Source organism: Phytophthora infestans, genomic scaffold (assembly GCF_000142945.1).
Source record: "Phytophthora infestans T30-4 supercont1.172 genomic scaffold, whole genome shotgun sequence".
In the NCBI taxonomy this organism is placed as follows: domain Eukaryota; phylum Oomycota; class Peronosporomycetes; order Peronosporales; family Peronosporaceae; genus Phytophthora; species Phytophthora infestans.
Genome location: NW_003303587.1, coordinates 33,216 through 51,382, shown reverse-complemented (window position 1 = coordinate 51,382; position 18,167 = coordinate 33,216). Strand labels below are relative to the sequence as shown.

Here is an 18,167-nt window from a genome sequence, read left to right as displayed (position 1 = left end):
GATCAGGTACATGTCGTTGCAAAGCAGTCGATGGAGCAGTTGTAGTACAGGCGCGACTTGATCAATCCTGAGCCATCACAGTCTTGCTGAGTCTCAAATGGACCTGTACAAATCAGCGATTGCGGATCGGATTCATAGCCAGAGATGCAAGCCAGAGAAGTTCCAACAGCCTGTTGTAGCGCGCTATTTGAGTTGCCGCATCCGTCTAACTGGACACACGGCCCACCGCAGGTTTCTTTGTACGTTTGCTCAGCGTATTTGCAGCTTCGAGTGAGTATTTGCCACTTGGCATGAGTCGGTAGATGGAGGATCTGGTTGGGCGTGACGACGTGAAAGCCTAAGTAGACGTCTACGATGGAGTTGAAATATGCTGACGAAGTAGCAGTCAGATCGATCGCCTCTCCAGGCCTCACAACAACGTCGCGAGAGGTGGCGGCAGTCCACGCTACACCGGACCCAGTCACTCGAAATTTAGCGTAATTGTTGTGCACCGAGCAGCAACCGGAGCAAGTGGTGTATGTAAATGGTGTACGTTCTCCGTATAAGGATCCAACACGGCCACTACCAGAGAAACACTCTGGAGCTCCTACGAGCTTCGCTACGATGTTAACGTCAAAGCCAAGCAGGGGCACAGTCACCTGGTACTGCGACGAAAGCATCGGTGCTGGTGTGACAGAGATGGCCTTCTCTCCGAGATTACTGATGGGGCGAATCAACGGGAGGCCGTCTAGGTTGTGTGCGCCTATGGCATTGGCCACATGATACGCCGCTGCACTGAAAAGTGCCGCAGTTCCAGCAACATCACTGGAGTCAGCGCTGGTCGGGGCGTCGAAGACGAGATTACCGTGAATAGTAGTTTGCTTAGCTCCGATTACCATAATCGCCGCTGAATGTGCCACTTGCTGACCGAAATGGTGGACTTGGTTGGAGGAAATGTTAACCGCGCGTGGAACAAGGAGGTGACTGAGTACGGGCTCATGAAACGCGTTGAGCTGGAAGCCACGTCTACTGAGCACGGAAATGCCATTGCTACCCACGAACGAGATGTTGTTGTTTGCGATCTGGATGTTGCTGTTCTCGCCGGACACCATGATTGCATTGCCGCCTATCTTCTCGAAGTTGCAGTACTCGATCGACACGTTTGTCGCTGACTCTAGATAGATCGATGCCACACGTGTCATGGGCCATGCCGAACCAGGAATTCGCTCGTCTTCACACAGGGACAAAACATATTATGGTTGGTTGGGCTATTATAAAAAATGCGCTTTCATCACTTACAAATATTGAGGTGGTGAAGCTGCGTTCCGGAGAATGTGAGGTAGCGGAAGCGGAGGTTTGACACTTTGGTGGCTGAAGAGGTTTCCTTTAGCGTCGTGTGAGCGTGACTCGATGTGATATATTGATTCTCACGGGAGCCACTCACACGCAGCAATTGATGAAGCAATGGGATCTCCAGAACACTCTTAGCCAACGAGGAGGCGGAAATCGTCGACTTTAGTGGGATTAGATACAACTGACGCGTGGAGGCGTTAAAGAACCATTCGCCTGGAGAATCCAACTCCTGAAACACATTTTCCACTCGAATCGCTGGGTCAAGACTAGCGGACGAGGACCACGAAGCACCAGGACCTTTGGTGAAAATGTCATACGATAGTTCTGACCCACCAGCACCAAGTTGCATGGTAGCAGTCACAGTGTCAAGTGCTGAGAGCGAGTAGTGCAGACTTGTAGGTTGTGCCCTCTGGGGCCGAAGGTCTGCCACAACATCCTTCAAATGTGTCCACGTCGATACACGACTCGAAAATGTGTTTGCGTCGTATTTAACTTGCGAGGCCATCACATCTACAGGCGCAAACGAGCAATCTAATTTCTGTGCAGGTAACGACGAGTCCACCAAGCAATTCGGGAATCCTGCACGTGGCAGTCGGATATCATCGACATACAAGGTAGTGAAGGTGGCAAAATCCTCGGGCTTGGCAGGCACGATCCCTGCTGCCAGGCCTGACAGGATGGAGGATAAATCTGTTCTAAACACTTTAAGTACTTGGGATCCACCGCTAGCAGAGCCCGCCGTGACTGAATGATCCAAAGTCCATGTTAGCGTCGCCGCAGGTGTCAGCTTGGATCCTGAAATCAATACTTTCTCACAGCCACGACACGATAACGAGCAGATCTCAACGCAATCCTCTTCCTTCCGTAAGTCTTTGCCGAACAAGTGCGCGAACTTGTTGTAAAAGGCCTCACTGTACCGCTTACGAGCGATATGGCTTTGGCATGCTGCCATGCACCCAGAAACACACTCTGCCATAGGACTGTCTTCGGCGTAGCAGGTGTGGCCAACACTGTTCTTGTCCACACACACACTGCCGATGTCCGTTCCGGCATCTTGAGGGAGTGCTGGGATCACCAGCAGCGAATTGGCGCTGCGGTTGACTCCCATCTGAGCGAAGGGGTCTACTGGGCCCTCCCACTCGTCGACATTGCCCACACCATTCCAAAGCAGACGCGGGGGGATTCCCGATCCAGAGCGGTACGGGAATGTCCGAGCCGAGATCGCAGCCTTCTCCCCTGCTGTATCACAGTAAGCTTGGTATGTTACCGGCACGTCACCGGAAGCGCCTGAGTCATCGTCGGAGAAATCAAACGTTTCTGACAGCTCGTATCGTCCAGCTCGTAGGTAAACGTTAATGGGGGTTTGCTTGTTCGCTTCGAGTTTGTTCTGGCTTCGAACTTCTTGCTGCACTCGTGTAAGCGTCTTGAAAGGCTTGGTAAAGCTCCCATCCGCGCCGCCACTATCACTTCCCGTTGGAGAGACGTACAAGTCGATTGAGGAAGCTGATGCCACATTCGCAATGAAGACAGCGATCGAGAACAATAACAAAACCAGCATGCGAGTACGGAACCAGAGATACTTGATATACTGAACGAGTATTGTATCGCTAGGCAAAACAGTGCAAACGAGGAGTCGCCAGTTAGAGAGCAAAACTTAAGATGCTGATGTTGCACATGACTAACACGGAGTAACTTTGGTGGCCCAAGTGGCGCCTATTCTTCATTTTCCTGCACATCCAGCCGCTTACACTGGCTCGTGCAACTTACTACACTCGGTCCGCAGTCGAGCTTATTCATTCAGAGGCCGTCTTCGCCAGTGCCAGGATGGTGAAACGCACCTCGCCTTCATCCCGGGCCATAAACTTCTTGATGACTTGGCAGGCGTCCTAAAAGGAGAAAGAAAGGTACATGTACTTACTTAACTTCGACTCTGCAGCGGCAATGGGGCAGGAAAACAGAGTTTTGTACCTGTAGCACAGTGTCCGGGCTTGACGGTCCGTGGTTGATTGGACGCTTCTTCCGCCCGTCGAGCTCATACAGATTGCCATCCACGCAGCTGCAACACAAGCAGTGCAAGCACATTTAGTTTCATACGTCGTCGCTCACTATGGGCCTGTCATCGTGCGCACACCTGAAGCAGACAAAGTGTGTGTTGATGGGGTCGTCCACGCTCTCCAGTTGCTACACACACAGAGAGAGTCACACCAATCAACAAATGATAGTGGCTCCGGAAATATGAAGTTGCCGTACCTCCGACTGCCCAGCCTCCGCCGCGCTGCCGTGAGTTTCCTCCAGCTATCAGCATCACAACCAAATCGGTACCGTCACAATTGTAAACCAATGAAAACAGCATCGAGTGACTAACAACTGACCTCGTCGTCTTCCTCAAGGAACTGGGCGATCTCATCGGGTGACTTTGTCTTCGTCTTGTTGAAAAACTTGTCCAAGTAACTCCCAGGAGCTGCCGTTAGCCGCAAAAGCAACACCATAACTCAGTACCACTTTTGCTCCAGCCAGCTAATCGACAGTACACAACTCACTTAGTTGCACCAGGTGACGCATGTTGCCGATGGCATGCAGAATTCCCACCGTGCCACAAGCGTTGCCTGAAATTATATGACAGAGCTCAATACTAAGTTGGTTGAAACCAACTTCAGCCCTAAAGGAAATGGCCGTACCAACGGTCTGCCGCATGTAGTAGACGTTGGGAGACACTGTTTGTCCGTCCTTCTCGATCCTGACTGCCTCCTGCTTGTCAGCCTCCTCGGTCTGAAGTCGATCGCGACAATTCAAAATCGCATTAGCTGGTGAAACACTCCCACCTATTGTAGATATTGTATCACCACAGCAGCTGTTTCGTACGTGTGGCTTGATCGGAAAAAGCATGATGACCCCCACCACGGGGGTCGGCACCATAGCCAGCGCCCACTCTTCGGTGCTTAGCACGTCGCAGAAGCTGAATTGAGACGTAGGGAAGCCCATCTTCTCCACGTATGAGTTCATAACCTCCGGATTGGACTCGAGTGGGAACCAGCGCTTGTGCTTGCCGTCGTCGCTCATTTTGGCTACAGTTTTTTCTTCACGAGTTTTTTTTTCTGACTGTGATTGAAACAACATTTATCCATTCGCTGATTGGCTGAAAACTTCAATTACGATCTTCCAAATGGCTACAGTTTTCTTAACCTTCCAATGAAGTATCTGGAGGATGACCTGCCCCCCAGAACAATTCCAGCCTCTTGAGCAGGTCGGACGCGACTACTTGACCACTAAGTCGGTTGGCAACGACGAGAACTACCGCAGTGGCCCGGATAGAGCCGCGACTGCGCTGTGCCAGGTCCAGTCTGCAGACAATAACCGTTGGTTAGTGACTGAAGACGGTTGCGTCTTGTAAAGATGCTGCTTACAAGTGGAAGGTCTCCATCTCGACCGTGTAGAGGTCCTGGTGAGACTTTACGAGGCTCTCCACGAGCTCCTTGTTGCGGTCATCAAATGCAGAATCGAGGCGGCCTGCAGGAACGACACGAGACAAATAATTATGCTGAGCTGGAGGTGGGAGGATAAAAGAGAACCTTGGGAGCTGTAGAAGGAGCAAGCAGTCGCATTAAGTCCATCGAGTACATTGATCATGTCACGATCACAGCAAGAGGCGATTGTAGGCTCAGCGCGAAGGGCACTGAGCTTATCGTTCATCGCTGCTCGAAGCTGCCACGCAACGAGTCCAGGATTACAAAGAGCAGCTTAATTTGAGGCAGCAACCTCGGGCCTACCGCTTTGGAGAGTACTGGCGACGAAGGCATCACTCTAGATACTCGATAGTATTCTTCTCCGGTAGCATCAGGAAAAAAGGCGTCTGGGTTGCGCGTGACCATGACAGAACCCTTGCCGCTCACAACAACGCTACCTGGAGGAACCTCCTCCCGCACAACCCCACAGGTCCCGAACCTATTTACACCAGCACACCAGCAGCGTATGAGTCTACTCCAACAAACCACCCCCAGCTGCGCCAGCCTCACCGAATGATGTTCATCGGGCCCTCCACGATCGCCCTCGTTTCTCTTACGACGAAGTCCATGTTGGGCACGCCCTGACGATATGAGCCAAGCGTCACCACGAGTAACCACGAAACCTCTGATCGTCACCTTTGTTCTTACCATTCCCGTCGCTACAATCGACACCTGTACGCCTTTCATCTTCCCCGTGAACGTCTTGAATCCGCGTGCCGACTCGATAGTCTCGAACTGTGCATCGTCCAGCAGCTGAGCCAGCAGCTTAGCTCGCTCGAGACTCCCCACCGACACTACGCGATTGGCCACTTGTCCAGCCTTGACGCCCAGATGCAGTACCGTGCCGTCACTACGCCGGGGCATCGCATTGGTGTCGAGGTACGCCATCTTCGTCTGGCTGGAGGACTAGCCCTCAGCTAGCACTAATTCGGATCGGATTAGACAGGCGATCTAAAGATCGTCACGAAAGGTCGCTGTCATTTGATGACAACCAAATCGAGTCATCCCAAAGTGACGTCTCGGACGTCGTGTCTCTGCCTGCAATGGCTACAGCTCAAGAGTTCGCGTTCATCTCGTGGGACGGCAGCAACGGGCGTCGAGCTTGCCCATTGGCCACGTTTGGCTCACGAGAGCCACAAGTGCTCGACGTCCGCTTGGCTTGTGCCGAGCCACCGCGCGCTGACCAACCGGAGCTTAAGAACGCAGCAGAACTACAAGGAGCAGTCGCTTTGGTGGTGCGTGGAGGCTGCAGCTTCGCGCACAAGGCGAGATTGCTGCAAAGGGCGGGGGCAGTGGCAATGCTACTGGCCAACAACACGAGAGAGGAGCCTCTCGCGGCATTCACGATGGGCGAATCATCTCAGGAACTCGAGGAGAACAAGAAGAATGAAGCTGAATCCATCACGATCCCTTGTGTGATGATGTGTCTGCGTGATGTGAGAGAGCTCTTCCAGAAATTTCCCCCGTCCGTCAAGACCGGAGAGCTCAGTTTCGAGATTTTGCAGCGGGAAGAGGGAAATGCAGTTGCGGAGACGTGTTTGAGAGTACAGAGGGAGCTGCATAACGCAGCTGAAGCTGGGAAAGGATGGAAGGCGATCAAACGCACGACGACGTCCATCATCAAGATGTTGGAGCCACATAATACGCCAGCATCGGATGACATGGCCGAAGAAGTTCCGAGTTCGCTGTATCCTGCCGGAACTGGAGAGCTGGACGCAGTGAAAAGCGAGAGTGACACTGTAATAACCCGAGAACAGCAGCCACCGCTGCTTGCATTCGTCCAGTGGGCCACCAGTGCTTCCACCTACGAGATTTGCTTTGCTCCGCTAGCCGATTTCTGTTGGGCAATTGCTGGTGCATCGTACACTGGGAAATTGGTGGCGTGTGACCCGCTGCTTGCCGACAAGCCACTCATTAATGCACGAGAACTGAGTGGAGCTGTCGCTCTGTTGCGACGGGGGTCCTGTTCCTTTCCGGATAAGCTCGAGCGTGTACAACGTGCCGGAGCCGTGGCCGCCATCGTGTGCAATGACGACGAAGTAGATCCGGACACAGCCTTCGTCATGAGTGTAGACCAGATTGACGCCGCCAACGCCAAGCTACCGGCTGTGATGATTCCTCACACTATTTTCTTACGAATCCAACCAGCTGTGAACGTCACTACCGCAAGAATTCTGTGTCTAGCTGGGGAAGCGGCTGATGAACTGTTTGCATCCAGTGGGAAGGTTGTGTCGTTCAGAAGCTTGCCAATGCCATCACGGAAGGACGGAGAAAGCTGTGACGATGCCTCTGATCTAGTTTTCAATTTGCACGTGGCCTGCCGTGATGGAGACCATGCTGCCTGTCAGCGAGTACTTGCCAGTGTGGAGGGGAAGGAGGCGAAACGCCAACTCGTGAACGCGGCGTGCGTCTCGAATGGGTTGTCAGCACTGCACCACGCATGTGCAGGTGGGAACGACAACGTGGTGGAGCTGCTGCTGCAGCTGGGAGCGACCCCCGATGTTGTGGATCTGGCAATGCAGACTCCTTTACATGTTGCATGTGCTAACAGTCACGTGGAATGTGCTCGCTTACTACTTCGCGCTGAATCCTCTGCACCCCTAGTGCCTGCAGTGCTGTACAATGTGGACGAAGAGTACGGCGGACTCCCAACGCGACGAGATATTGGCGGGGGAACTGCGATGCATGAAGCCGCTCGTGCTGGATCGTCAGTGTGCGTGGAATTGCTACTAAGTGCCAACGCACGAGTGGAGAATGCGACGGATGGAGCAACAGACAAGTATGTTTTTCTTGGCGTTAGTGCCGCTGACGTGGAAGGAAGGACGCCACTTCATTTGGCGTGTGCGAACGCTCACACGGAGAGTGCGTTGTATCTCGTGGCAGCAAATGCTGATGTCAACGTGAAGGACGCAAGTGGACGCTCCCCCCTTTGTCTTGCTTGTGAGGCAGCTAATGAATCTGCAAGAGAAGGTGAAGCTGTCCGGATAATTGAAAAGCTGATTACATCCAGCGCAGTGGTCGAAGAGGAGACGAACAGTGGGAGTCTGTTGCTGGATCGAATTGAGTCGCCGGATCTTCGACGTGATTTGGAGGTTTTGTATCTCCGCCACGAAGCTCACAAGGCAAGACAGAGGAGTTTTGAACTCGGAAAGGAGAACGAAGCAGTAACAAATCGCATCCTGGCGTTGAAAGACGAACTTACTACCCTTCGCGGTAAGGTAAGTAGCCACGACGGCTATGAAATTCAGATTCAGCAGCTCCAGCTGCAAATGCAAATGATCCTACAGTTCCAGACCAGCTACGGACCGCAATCTGCCTCGGTCGTTCAGGATGCAGCAGTCACTCCGCTTCTTGCAGCGATCTTTGGAGACACAACGAGGAAAAGTGACGAGGAATTGGCTCTAGATGCAGCACTCGCTCGTGATTTGGGCAAAAAGTGTCTCCGACAGCGTCAAAGTGTACTGGCCCAAAAATATTTTCACCGATCACTCGAGCTGATGCCCCTGCCAGGTGTAAATCGACTGCTGGCCGCTGCTCGAAACGCGCATCACGATGACCCGACAGGCACTTTCACAGCTGCAACGTCTGCCGTTGCTGTTCCTCACACGAACGCATTGAGTTTAGCATCGTCATGTTGTGATAAAGCCACCAAGATCCAGCAATTAGAGGCACTTGTGCACAAGACGAATGCAACGTCGCAGGCTCGTACTATGCTGGACGGTGAAGTGAACAAGCTAAAAGGTATCTCGAAGCATGATGATGCAGAGTTCGCTCTCGCTTGTCGTTGGGTGGAATGGCTTCTGGTGCTTCCTTGGGGAGAGCTCAACTCTGGGCTGCAGACCGAGAAGTTATACGCTACAAAGCGAAAAGAGTTTCAACATTTAGATGCGATTGATGCCAGGCGCGTTGAGGCTCATCGACGCCAAGCTGCACGGACGATCCAGCGTACGTTTCGCAAATGTTATGGCGCTCATTTACGTACCCGGACAGAAGCAGCAGCGCAAATACAGACCACGATCCGGGGAAAACTTGCTCGACTGCATCGCCAAGTAGCCAACCAGCAGCTTTTGGAATCTCAGGATCAACGAACGACTCCATTCGGGAGCCAGCAGGATGGAAGAGAAGCCGCGACACTGTCGAACGTAAACTACGCGACCACAATCGACCCCTCGATGCAGAAGAAACTGCCCCACCAGTATCGCGTCGAAGAGCTGATCGTTGGGAACCTCTTTTCGCCTGGCCAGCAGGTTAAAGATGAAGCGAAAAGCGCAGATAGAGACTTGCGAGTTCTGCAGTTGATCAAGTGCGTCGAACCTGGCCATGGCAAGTCGAAGGTGGACAAAGCACAGTCGTCGTTCTTTGTATGGACCCGCTGGGGAGCAGATCTGGACCAAATGTGTGCCTGTTCCCTTAGTGGTCCGTATGAGGATCAGCAGGACGCACAACGACGCTTTGATCGGGTCGGGTATGAAGAAGAAGTTTACAGCCGCACTTTGCCGGAGGATGGGTTTGCATTTGAGACTGGGTTTTCATTTTTCAAGTCTATCGTAGGCGCTGGGGGGTCAAAGGGCCTCTACAATAGCAGCGTTAGATCTGCCTGATCCACAACAAACGAAAAGCCAACAGGACCATGAAGATTTCGTAAGACTTTTTATTAAGTTACGATTCTTTCTTCTTTGGGTTTTTACATGTTAGCTCGAGCGCTCGGCAACACTTCAGGGGACGATCGTGACTCGTCAGTTTGGCTATTGGTAGGTTAGTTTTTCGTGCCAGGAGTTTCAAGTGTTAAAAAGAGAATAGCACGGTCCGAAGACAATGAACAACACTCGAGACCACCCCGTGTTCAAGCGCTTGTCGCGTCAACAATTGATCGTACGCCGTCGAAGTCTCGGGCTCCAGCCGCTGGTTCTGGATCCAAAGGTCGCCAGCTCCCGGAAGACGCGATGCAAGCACTGCGGACGCCGATTCAACCCCGTCTGGAAGAATTATCTGTGTCACTTATGCGGTCGATGGGTGTGCGAGCCTTGCTCGAGTGTCGTGGAGAGGGAACGTGAACCGCTTCTAGTTCGCTTCGTGCGCTGCTGCGTCTCGTGCACCAAAATGCTCAACAAAGTGCCCGATCCAGAGCTGCTGCTGCCATGCCTAGCAGTTTCATACGTCACGGTCAGCGCGAATAGTCAACTTGGCCTGCACCTGGCCGATGTGTTACGCACCAAGAAGGATTTACGACCGACAGTTCTGCAACTACTGAGTTTTCTTGGACGGCCCCTTGGCACAAACGCTCAGATTCTGGCTGAAATCCGTGAAGAGGATTGGGCTGCAGCCACCGCTCTGGTCTCTAGCAACCTCACACTCGAGACAGCTTCAAGCACAAGCAAGAGTGGCAACCAGCAGAGGCGTCGAGAGAAACGTCGTACTGGCGACAGTGGAGTGAAGCAAGGAAACCCCGAGTGGGTGCAGTTCCTCGTTCAACAATGCTTCGAAGTGTCATTGACTGAGCTTCCTTTGGAAGAGTGTTTGATCTCCGAGTCGGACGGTGCAAGGCACTATCCGATCTTTTACGATGAAGAGACCGCCGTGCCCTACGCCCCGACATTTCCTAACGAAGCTGCTCGAGATGAATGCATAGCCAAGTGCAATTTACTTGGACGCGGCATTGGGGCGCAAAAGGAGGTTCAGTTGATTTGCCATCTCGCTGCCAAAGAGTTCGACGCGCACATTGCAACTGTCACGGCTGTGCAAGCCGATAAACACTACACCCTGGCAAGTATCAACGAATCCATGTGCCAAATGATCGACCGCACGAAGAGTTTTTGCGCACACGCGATGGTGTCTGGACTGCCATTTCTGGCAAGGAACACGATGCTTGACGTGCGATTCCGAACGTTCGCTTGCGTATTAGGAGACACTGAAGGCGCTGCGAATCGTATTTTATTCTACTTTGGCTTTCCTATCACAGCAGCGAACACGGACACGGTCATCGCGATGCTCTGCGTAATGGACTCGAAGCCGAGGAAAAGCATCACGACAATGCAGTACACAGTCATGAAAAAGCTAGCTGAGATTTTGTCCTCTTTGTGGGCGGCTAAGTCTAAATAACCAGAGGATTTGACTCGATAGGAACTTCGCTTTGTTCTTCCTGAAGTCTCTTTTGCTCCTCCTGGTAAATCATGAACGGTGTACGCGGTCTTGGCTCGATCTTGGGGAAACCGGCACGACCAAAACACGGTCGGAAGCGCATAGTACTACTGGCCAAATGACTACGTTTGATTCGATCGCAGTGCACAACATCGCAGCATTCGTCGCAGAAGTATTTCGAGCCGCACTCTAGGCAAAGCACAGCGGCAGCTTGTTTCGTGTTACGTACAGCACATTCACAGCACATTTGCACTGCTGTGGGTGGCTTCGCATCGCGGTTAATGGGAAGACGCAAGGGAAGAACCTTAGCAAGTAAAGCGTGCCGTTTCTCCTTCCTCTCTTGGAGATCTCGCTCCATTTGCGCAGTTTCTAGAGGATGGCGCCACGTGCTGTGGTTGGTCTCGGCGTTCCAATAGTAAGCAGAATACGGAGGCTCATTCAAGAAACATCGTTGCCAGCCTTCACGTAGCAGCATGGCATTTTCCTCTGCTATTGCAGGGTCAAATGGCTCCAGCACTGAAGCGAAAAGCGTCAAGAGAAGCTGGTCAGGGTCCCCGACATTCAACAGATTGCAGGCACTGCGCACGAGATCTTCACGCTGGTCTACGAAAAGCTGCTGTTGCCGCAGCCACGCTGTACACGCATCTGAGACTTCGTACCAACTCTCGTGAGAGTCCACGAGGTGCGTTGCACAGTAAACCAGCACCAACACACTCGTCCAGATCAAGTTAGAAAGATCATCTTTTGGCGTCGTCACAACGAGAAGTCGTTGGTAAGGTACCGAAAGACATGTAGACAGCGCCTTGGACGGTACCCAGTGCTGGTTCCCACGGAAGCTACGGCTGATCACGTCCACTGCTTTCTCGGGGGTTAGCAAGCCATAACTCATAGACTTGGAAGCTCCTCGCATCCGAGATTTTCTTTCCCTTGTAGAAAACTGCAACTATCGCTTCTCATCTTGCACATTTTTGGCACTGATAAAGGAGTTTTGCGTCTTGAGACCAAGTGCTAGTTTTTTTTTGCATCAATGCAGTCTCACGCGTTGCTTCAAGGAGGACAAGCATGCACGCCCGACCACCCGATTTTACTCATCTCTCTTGGGTCCCAAGAGAGATGGACCCCAGTGACGCGTGACAAAGTGGTTTAGCCCACCATGGAGTCAAGTGAAATTCTGTTCGTGCCCCTCGGCTTCCCAGTTTTTCACTCTGCATCCTCACTAAGATATCCAAGCACAGTTGTAGATGCAGGCCTTGGAGTCGACTGTCAGGTCGGTGCATATTACTTTTTGCCACCGCCTGGAGCTGTTTGATACATCTCATCTGCATGTACTCGACTTGACGCTGGGCTTGCAGTGAATGCATTCGTGCACAACTGGGTTCCGATACTGCCACAAGAGGGCATTGCCTACTCTACAAATTGTCCACCATATGCGGCCTTACTCCAGCTTCCATTGGCAAAACATCCAACTGATCCTTGCCTGTTGTCGCTGTCCCACAGGGGGCTGTTGGTCGTGCGGCGAGGTAATGCTTGTATGTTTTTGTACCATTTCCAACGTGACTTCCACTCCGAACCATTGAGACACCACCTTTGTCCAGAATCCCTGAGCTTGGCTGCATTCCCACGCGAGTGTGATTGTCTCCTTTGCACTTCAACATCTCGCATCTTGGGGGAACCCGAGGATGTCTGTTGTTCCTGCATAGTACAAATTCAGGCCATCCGGTAGTTTACCCACACTTGATAGTCCGTTAACATGTTTTGATGCGCCCAGTTGTTGCCCTAAAGCCCATGAATCATCCCTACTCCAATTTCTCCATTTATTTTGAACTGCGCTCACAGGAAGCTGCCTTTCCGCCCGAATTTGCTGTGTGATTCGCTTCTTGATCTGGCCGACAATTTTGTGATTCTTGACGGGTGTACTGATTTCCCATGCATATTATCCATGCACTAGGGAGCTGATACGGAGCACCAATCCATTCTTCTGACCCCGGACAATCTCCTCATCTTGTGTCATGTCATCCTGTTGTCGTACCCGCTACTCAATGCCATTTGGCTGCTGCTCTAGCACGACGCTCCTCCGTTACTGTTACCTTCTCCTTGTACTGTTCGCCGACCTGTACCCGGGTTAAAGTCAGAAGGATGGCTATCATCCACCCGGCTCCCGATTATGGCATGGTCTTTTCAATTATTTCTTATGAAATCATAAAATTATTTATTTCTTCGATTACCTGGATGTTATTAATAATTTATTTGCTTAAGGAATCATCCGACATAATTTATGAACAAAACCTCTTTATCATTATGTACCTCTCACAACCAACCATGACTTTTCACTACTGTACTTAAACTCTCTGCTACCAGCACTTCTCTAAGCCAGCTATACGACACAGCTTGCTCACGTCCTCACTTTTTAATTTGAGCAACTCGAACAAAGCATCTCGCTAAGCTACTATGGTCCTTGCCACGCTCCCCCGCCACGCCACCTTCACGCCAGCCCAGGTTACTGTGTGCGTGTCTTGGGAGGGAGCCAAAGTCTAACGAGGGCCGATAAGGCAGTGCTGCAGCCCTTCCGCTGCCTGGAAGAAGTAGAAGAACCTGCACGCACTGCAGCAAAGCGAAGGAAAGTGAAGACGAAGGCTCGCCGTTTAGCAGCAGTTCAGCCGCGGTACAACCTGCTTAGCTGCATTCCACCTACTTCTAACCTTGTTGATAGGTTCTTTAGCGTCACCAGGACGACGTACGGGCAAGAGCGCCAAAGCTTGCAGCCTATTACATTAGAAATGGTGCTGTTCTTACGCCAAAATGGTGAGTATTGGTCAGCTCAGACTGTCGACGAGGCCACTCGGTAATTATTAACATGTTGTTGGTTTGCTTTACATTATGCTCTTATTTATTGTTTGTGCGCAGTACATGACATAATGTATGTGATGACACTAGCAGCCCAATGCCATTATTTATGGTTAAAAAGGGTTCCCATTAAATAACAATGCCATAATCGGGAGCCCTGCCCTCTCGTACTGGCACCGTAAATGTGTAGGCTGCCGCTGCAGTTCGCACGATTTCCAGTTGTTCAATAGACATGAGCTGAATTCTGTCGTACTTCTTGCTCTTCAGACATGGTACCATCTCGTCCGGAGTCCACGGATTCTCTGTCCACGAGAACTCTCCCCAGAATGCTTCGATTGCTTCCGGCAATGGGGGAGGCTCCGGAATAGCGGCTAAGTCGATGCTCACGCCCACCGATTCGTTCAGCTCCGGTTGATAGGTCTTACTGACCAAGGACCAGGAAGTGACCTCTGCAAGATGGATAAGTTCATTCTTAACTTGGTGCTGCCGAGCGAGCGCCTTCTTGCACTCGAAGGAGTTACCCACGGACGAAACATACATGCCACTATCTCGTCGCCATTAGGAGTTTACTTGTTCAGAAGTGGCAAACAGCTCTCGCAACACCGCACATAGCGGACAACTTGCTTTTCTCGCTCTCGGTCCAAGGGCATGGTTCACACACCCTGTGGCCATAATTACGCTTTCCACGAGGTTACGAATATACTTGCGCATAACATTTCGCTTTGACGTGCGTATTTCAGAAATTCCCGTTGAACAGTGCATTATTGCAGACGTCGCAGCTATCATGCCACAAGAGCCGAATCACCCACGAGAAACAGAGCGAGTCGAGTAAATCACCTACCGAATTCCTCGATGAGTTGGCCCCCTCAAATTTCACCGAAGAGTTGGCCCCCCACCCGGTTTTCCTATACTAAATGATGGGCAACATTTGAAGAGACTTCCTCGATGAGTTGGGCCCCCCCACCCGATTAACGTCCAATCACACACTTGCAGCCAACACTGGTAGGAAGAGCATGGTAAGAATCTTTATGGCATTCTTCGATGTCGTGTTCTGATGACCTGCAATGCTACACAGGAGCGAGCGCCAGCGCCGTTGATACCCGGTGTAGATGTTGTCGGATGTGACGATGGCGATGGAGGGAGAAGCTGCGCTACGCACGATGTGTGGTGTAGTGATTTCTCCGTGGTTGCGGATTATCACCCGTCGACAAAGACGTGACACCGCCCAAGTTGTTCAAGCGACGAACCCTCGGTCAGGTGATGTACGGAGACGCCAAGGTGCAAGGGACTCGACGGCGTCACCTCCGAGTTTTCAACAAGTATCGGATACGGCCCTATGTCACTGAATCCAGGCTGTCCTTATTATTGATAATGGACTGGCCGGATTCGCATTCAGCGGACCATCTACGGTACGAACCCTCAGCGGCGGTTGGGATGAGTTCGCGGAATACTCAGCGACCTTTGGAAGACACGTTAACCGTCTGGGACAGGGCGCGGACCGTTAAAGATGCTCATGCGACGGTGCAGACGACGCTTGGCATGCAATAAGATCCATAACGGATCATTGTTCACTTGATATTTGTATACTTGATTAGGACTTCTTATTAGGAATAGACCCGAAAGGGTAAGCTTAAATACAGAACAGAATTTCCACTCAAGCACACAGAGCGACGTCCGGCTTCAAGGTAAGCGTCTGGTCAAGCTTGTTTGAGTGTGTTATGCCTGTCGGTGAACTCGAAGCTCTGTAGCGAGGGTTCATCCGGCAAGGCCAAGAGACGTTGTGTATTGGCCGATTACTATCGGGAGGTTTTTACGTGACGGCTTATTGTTGCCTATTTGTACAACTGGGATTGCTTGTATTGCATCCCTTTTATTCTTCCAACCGAGTGTTGAACGCTCGGTGACCTTGTAAAAGGCTTACCCGTGCCCGGTACCCTTCCGCCGTTGAGACCACGAGGATTCATAGCACCTGCTAGCTTTGCTCGTGCTAGTAGCGTGTTCTTATTTTTACTGGTTGGCCTATATAAGTAGTTTACAAGGTCCAGTTTGTCCCGGTGCAAGGGCAGAACTGGGGTCTTCAGGTCCGCTCGAACGATCGTTTACTATCCTAGTAGACGTATTGTTGTGGGAACGTCCTAACTACATTTGTAGCTAGAGTTCACGTGGGATTTCCAACACCACAACTGGTGCCGCGACCCGGGAACAGATTGTGACCATTTGTGAGCTGTTTGTATTGCCTTCCAGTTTACGAGCTACCAAGAACAGAAGAAGAAGAAAACGAAAACAAGAAACATGGCGAAAGGACAGCCAACGGTACCAGTTACGCCTGCCAAGTCTGGCGGGGCTCGCAACGAGAGTTCAAGCCCGGCTGCGCGCTTTGCAGCCGCCACCGAGCTTTCAGTGAGCTTCGACGACAAAGCGGACAGCGGTCCTGACGCCCACGATTATGAAGATTACGAAGACAAGACGCCGGCTCCAGAGCCAGGCGCAGCGACGCCGGAAACGGCCACGCTATCATCGGGGCTGAGCGGGACGACCAGGTCCCTTTCGAGGAACCTCGCCGACGAGCTCGATGATGTTGCGGGACCGGAACCGGCCTATGATGATTATGACGATGGGACCGAGGGTTCTAAGCCTTCGGTGGCGAGTGCAAAGCATTCAGCACTGCTGAAGGCACCTCGCCCACCTATCAACGGTGATACACCAGCCGCCAAGCGCGTTTTCGACCGCGTACAAGCGCTGATGCAGAATGATGAATGGATGCAGCTGTTCAAGCCCATCCCCAAGAGAAAGGCCGACTGGCCTGCGCTTGCGCAGGAACAAGTTGCCGAGGATTCAGTTTCGCTACTGTTGTCGCTGGGGCTCGAGAACGAGACGTACCCATCGACGATGTCGCTCCAGGATTGGAGTCCACATGAAGCAGGAGCTGCTCTCCAGAAATGGAAGAAGAAGCTTCGGAAGGCGTTTGGCGCTGTTGGCATCAATGCCGGAAAGCAGCCTGTGAGTCGACCGATGATTCAAGATGAAGATCCGTCTAAGATTCCACTGCCGCCGACACCCCAACGACTCGTTCGTACTCCTCCGACCAAGCGTGGAGCTGAGCGTGGTGCCTTTGGCACTACCGAAGCTTCACCGTACTTTCAAGACTCGCACATGGTTACGCCACGTTCGGAGAGCCGTATGCAACGCATTTACGCAAGTAACGAGAGTTCGTTCGGTCGCCGAGGCGGTGCGCGAGCCCCCCAAGGTGGTGCCGGACGTCGTCAAGTCGACAGCGATGGTTCGTCCAGTGACGATGACATTTTGGTGCGTACATTCGACGAGGAAGATCCTCAACTCGAGTTGATGCGTCAGATGAATGAGCTAGCGACGCTGAACGACGTAGACCCGACACCGAGGATTGAAATGGCTTCGCACCGACCGCTGGATCGCATCACGCCGTTCTCAGGCTCTCGCAACAAGAGCGAGAACTGTATGCAGTGGCTCCGTGGGTTCGTCTATGAAATGACTGGAACCCATACAGATGCCGATAAATGGTGCATTCCATTTGAGCTAAGTCTCCGGGACGGAGCCATTCATTGGTTCCGTCAACTTCCGAAGAAGACGAAGCGCAAGTGGAAGCTGTTGAGCGATGCGTTCATCCGCTACTACTGCTCGCAGTTCACGCAGACGGCACTGTCGCGTTACTACTCCGCCAAGCGGGAACGTAATGAACATCTGTGCGACTACATAAACAGGCTGAATGGCTACGCTCGGACCGCCCGTCTACACTTTGAGAAGAGTGGTCGCGACGCGAAAGAACACGTACAGCAATTCCTGGCAACATGCGACGATGACAAGCTAGCGGAGAGTCTCTACCACGCTCGAGTCGCCGACATTCACGAGCTCGAAGAGATCATCGAAGATGTTCTCAAGGGCAAGGAGAGAATGGCCAAGCGTGACAGTGAGTACCGATACTCCAAGAGTCGTGATACGCGACGCGACGATGGGTAGCCTGCAACAACCGGCGTGATGACCGTCGCCGCGATGACAACCGCAACAAACCAAGAGTGACACTCATTGAAGCCACGGTGGACGACCTACTAGCTGAATTAGAAGGTCGTGAAGCTGCTCAGGGAGGCACCGAGTATTCAAACGAAGATCCGAACGCTTACGACGATGTCCAAGATGAGTACAACGACTTTCAGCCTGATAATACGGACGGTGATTTCTCATTGGACGAAAACGACCGATACCTCGCCGCGGCTAACGAGAATGAGCGCCGTGCAGCTGCTGAAGGCACCTACGCACGTTCAGACAACCGTCAACCACGTGGAAACATGCCTGATCGCGATAATGGCTTCAATCAAG

General features: G+C 52.1%; 7 protein-coding genes across 7 annotated transcripts; 2 read left to right on the top strand and 5 right to left on the bottom strand.

Moving 5' to 3' along the window:
* Positions 1-2: 2 nt before the first annotated feature.
* On the bottom strand, positions 3-2,890 carry PITG_20561 (uncharacterized protein; the record flags this gene model as incomplete). Its single annotated transcript, XM_002895464.1, has 2 exons — positions 3-1,210; positions 1,279-2,890. 2 exons carry the CDS (start codon positions 2,888-2,890, stop codon positions 3-5), a joined length of 2,820 nt encoding a protein of 939 aa, XP_002895510.1.
* A 235-nt stretch (positions 2,891-3,125) lies between these two features.
* On the bottom strand, positions 3,126-4,392 carry PITG_20560 (ubiquitin carboxyl-terminal hydrolase, putative; the record flags this gene model as incomplete). The annotated part of the gene is made up of 8 exons (XM_002895463.1): positions 3,126-3,218; positions 3,301-3,388; positions 3,464-3,513; positions 3,583-3,627; positions 3,705-3,793; positions 3,873-3,938; positions 4,011-4,101; positions 4,195-4,392. 8 exons carry the CDS (start codon positions 4,390-4,392, stop codon positions 3,126-3,128), a joined length of 720 nt encoding a protein of 239 aa, XP_002895509.1.
* Positions 4,393-4,732: 340 nt separating this feature from the next.
* PITG_20559 (uncharacterized protein) lies at positions 4,733-5,723 on the bottom strand (the record flags this gene model as incomplete). The annotated part of the gene is made up of 5 exons (XM_002895462.1): positions 4,733-4,839; positions 4,902-5,034; positions 5,100-5,274; positions 5,346-5,416; positions 5,484-5,723. 5 exons carry the CDS (start codon positions 5,721-5,723, stop codon positions 4,733-4,735), a joined length of 726 nt encoding a protein of 241 aa, XP_002895508.1.
* Positions 5,724-6,133: 410 nt separating this feature from the next.
* Positions 6,134-9,087, top strand: PITG_20558 (uncharacterized protein; the record flags this gene model as incomplete). Its single annotated transcript, XM_002895461.1, has 3 exons — positions 6,134-7,697; positions 7,851-8,780; positions 8,846-9,087. 3 exons carry the CDS (start codon positions 6,134-6,136, stop codon positions 9,085-9,087), a joined length of 2,736 nt encoding a protein of 911 aa, XP_002895507.1.
* Positions 9,088-9,650: 563 nt separating this feature from the next.
* On the top strand, positions 9,651-10,705 carry PITG_20557 (uncharacterized protein; the record flags this gene model as incomplete). Its single annotated transcript, XM_002895460.1, has 3 exons — positions 9,651-10,169; positions 10,227-10,562; positions 10,646-10,705. 3 exons carry the CDS (start codon positions 9,651-9,653, stop codon positions 10,703-10,705), a joined length of 915 nt encoding a protein of 304 aa, XP_002895506.1.
* A 66-nt stretch (positions 10,706-10,771) lies between these two features.
* PITG_20556 (uncharacterized protein) lies at positions 10,772-11,862 on the bottom strand (the record flags this gene model as incomplete). The annotated part of the gene is made up of 2 exons (XM_002895459.1): positions 10,772-10,906; positions 10,960-11,862. The coding sequence occupies 2 exons, from the start codon at positions 11,860-11,862 to the stop codon at positions 10,772-10,774; spliced, it is 1,038 nt and encodes a 345-aa protein (XP_002895505.1).
* Positions 11,863-13,009: 1,147 nt separating this feature from the next.
* On the bottom strand, positions 13,010-14,528 carry PITG_20555 (uncharacterized protein; the record flags this gene model as incomplete). Its single annotated transcript, XM_002895458.1, has 4 exons — positions 13,010-13,084; positions 13,673-13,736; positions 14,071-14,361; positions 14,479-14,528. 4 exons carry the CDS (start codon positions 14,526-14,528, stop codon positions 13,010-13,012), a joined length of 480 nt encoding a protein of 159 aa, XP_002895504.1.
* Between the last annotated feature and the right edge of the window lie 3,639 nt (positions 14,529-18,167).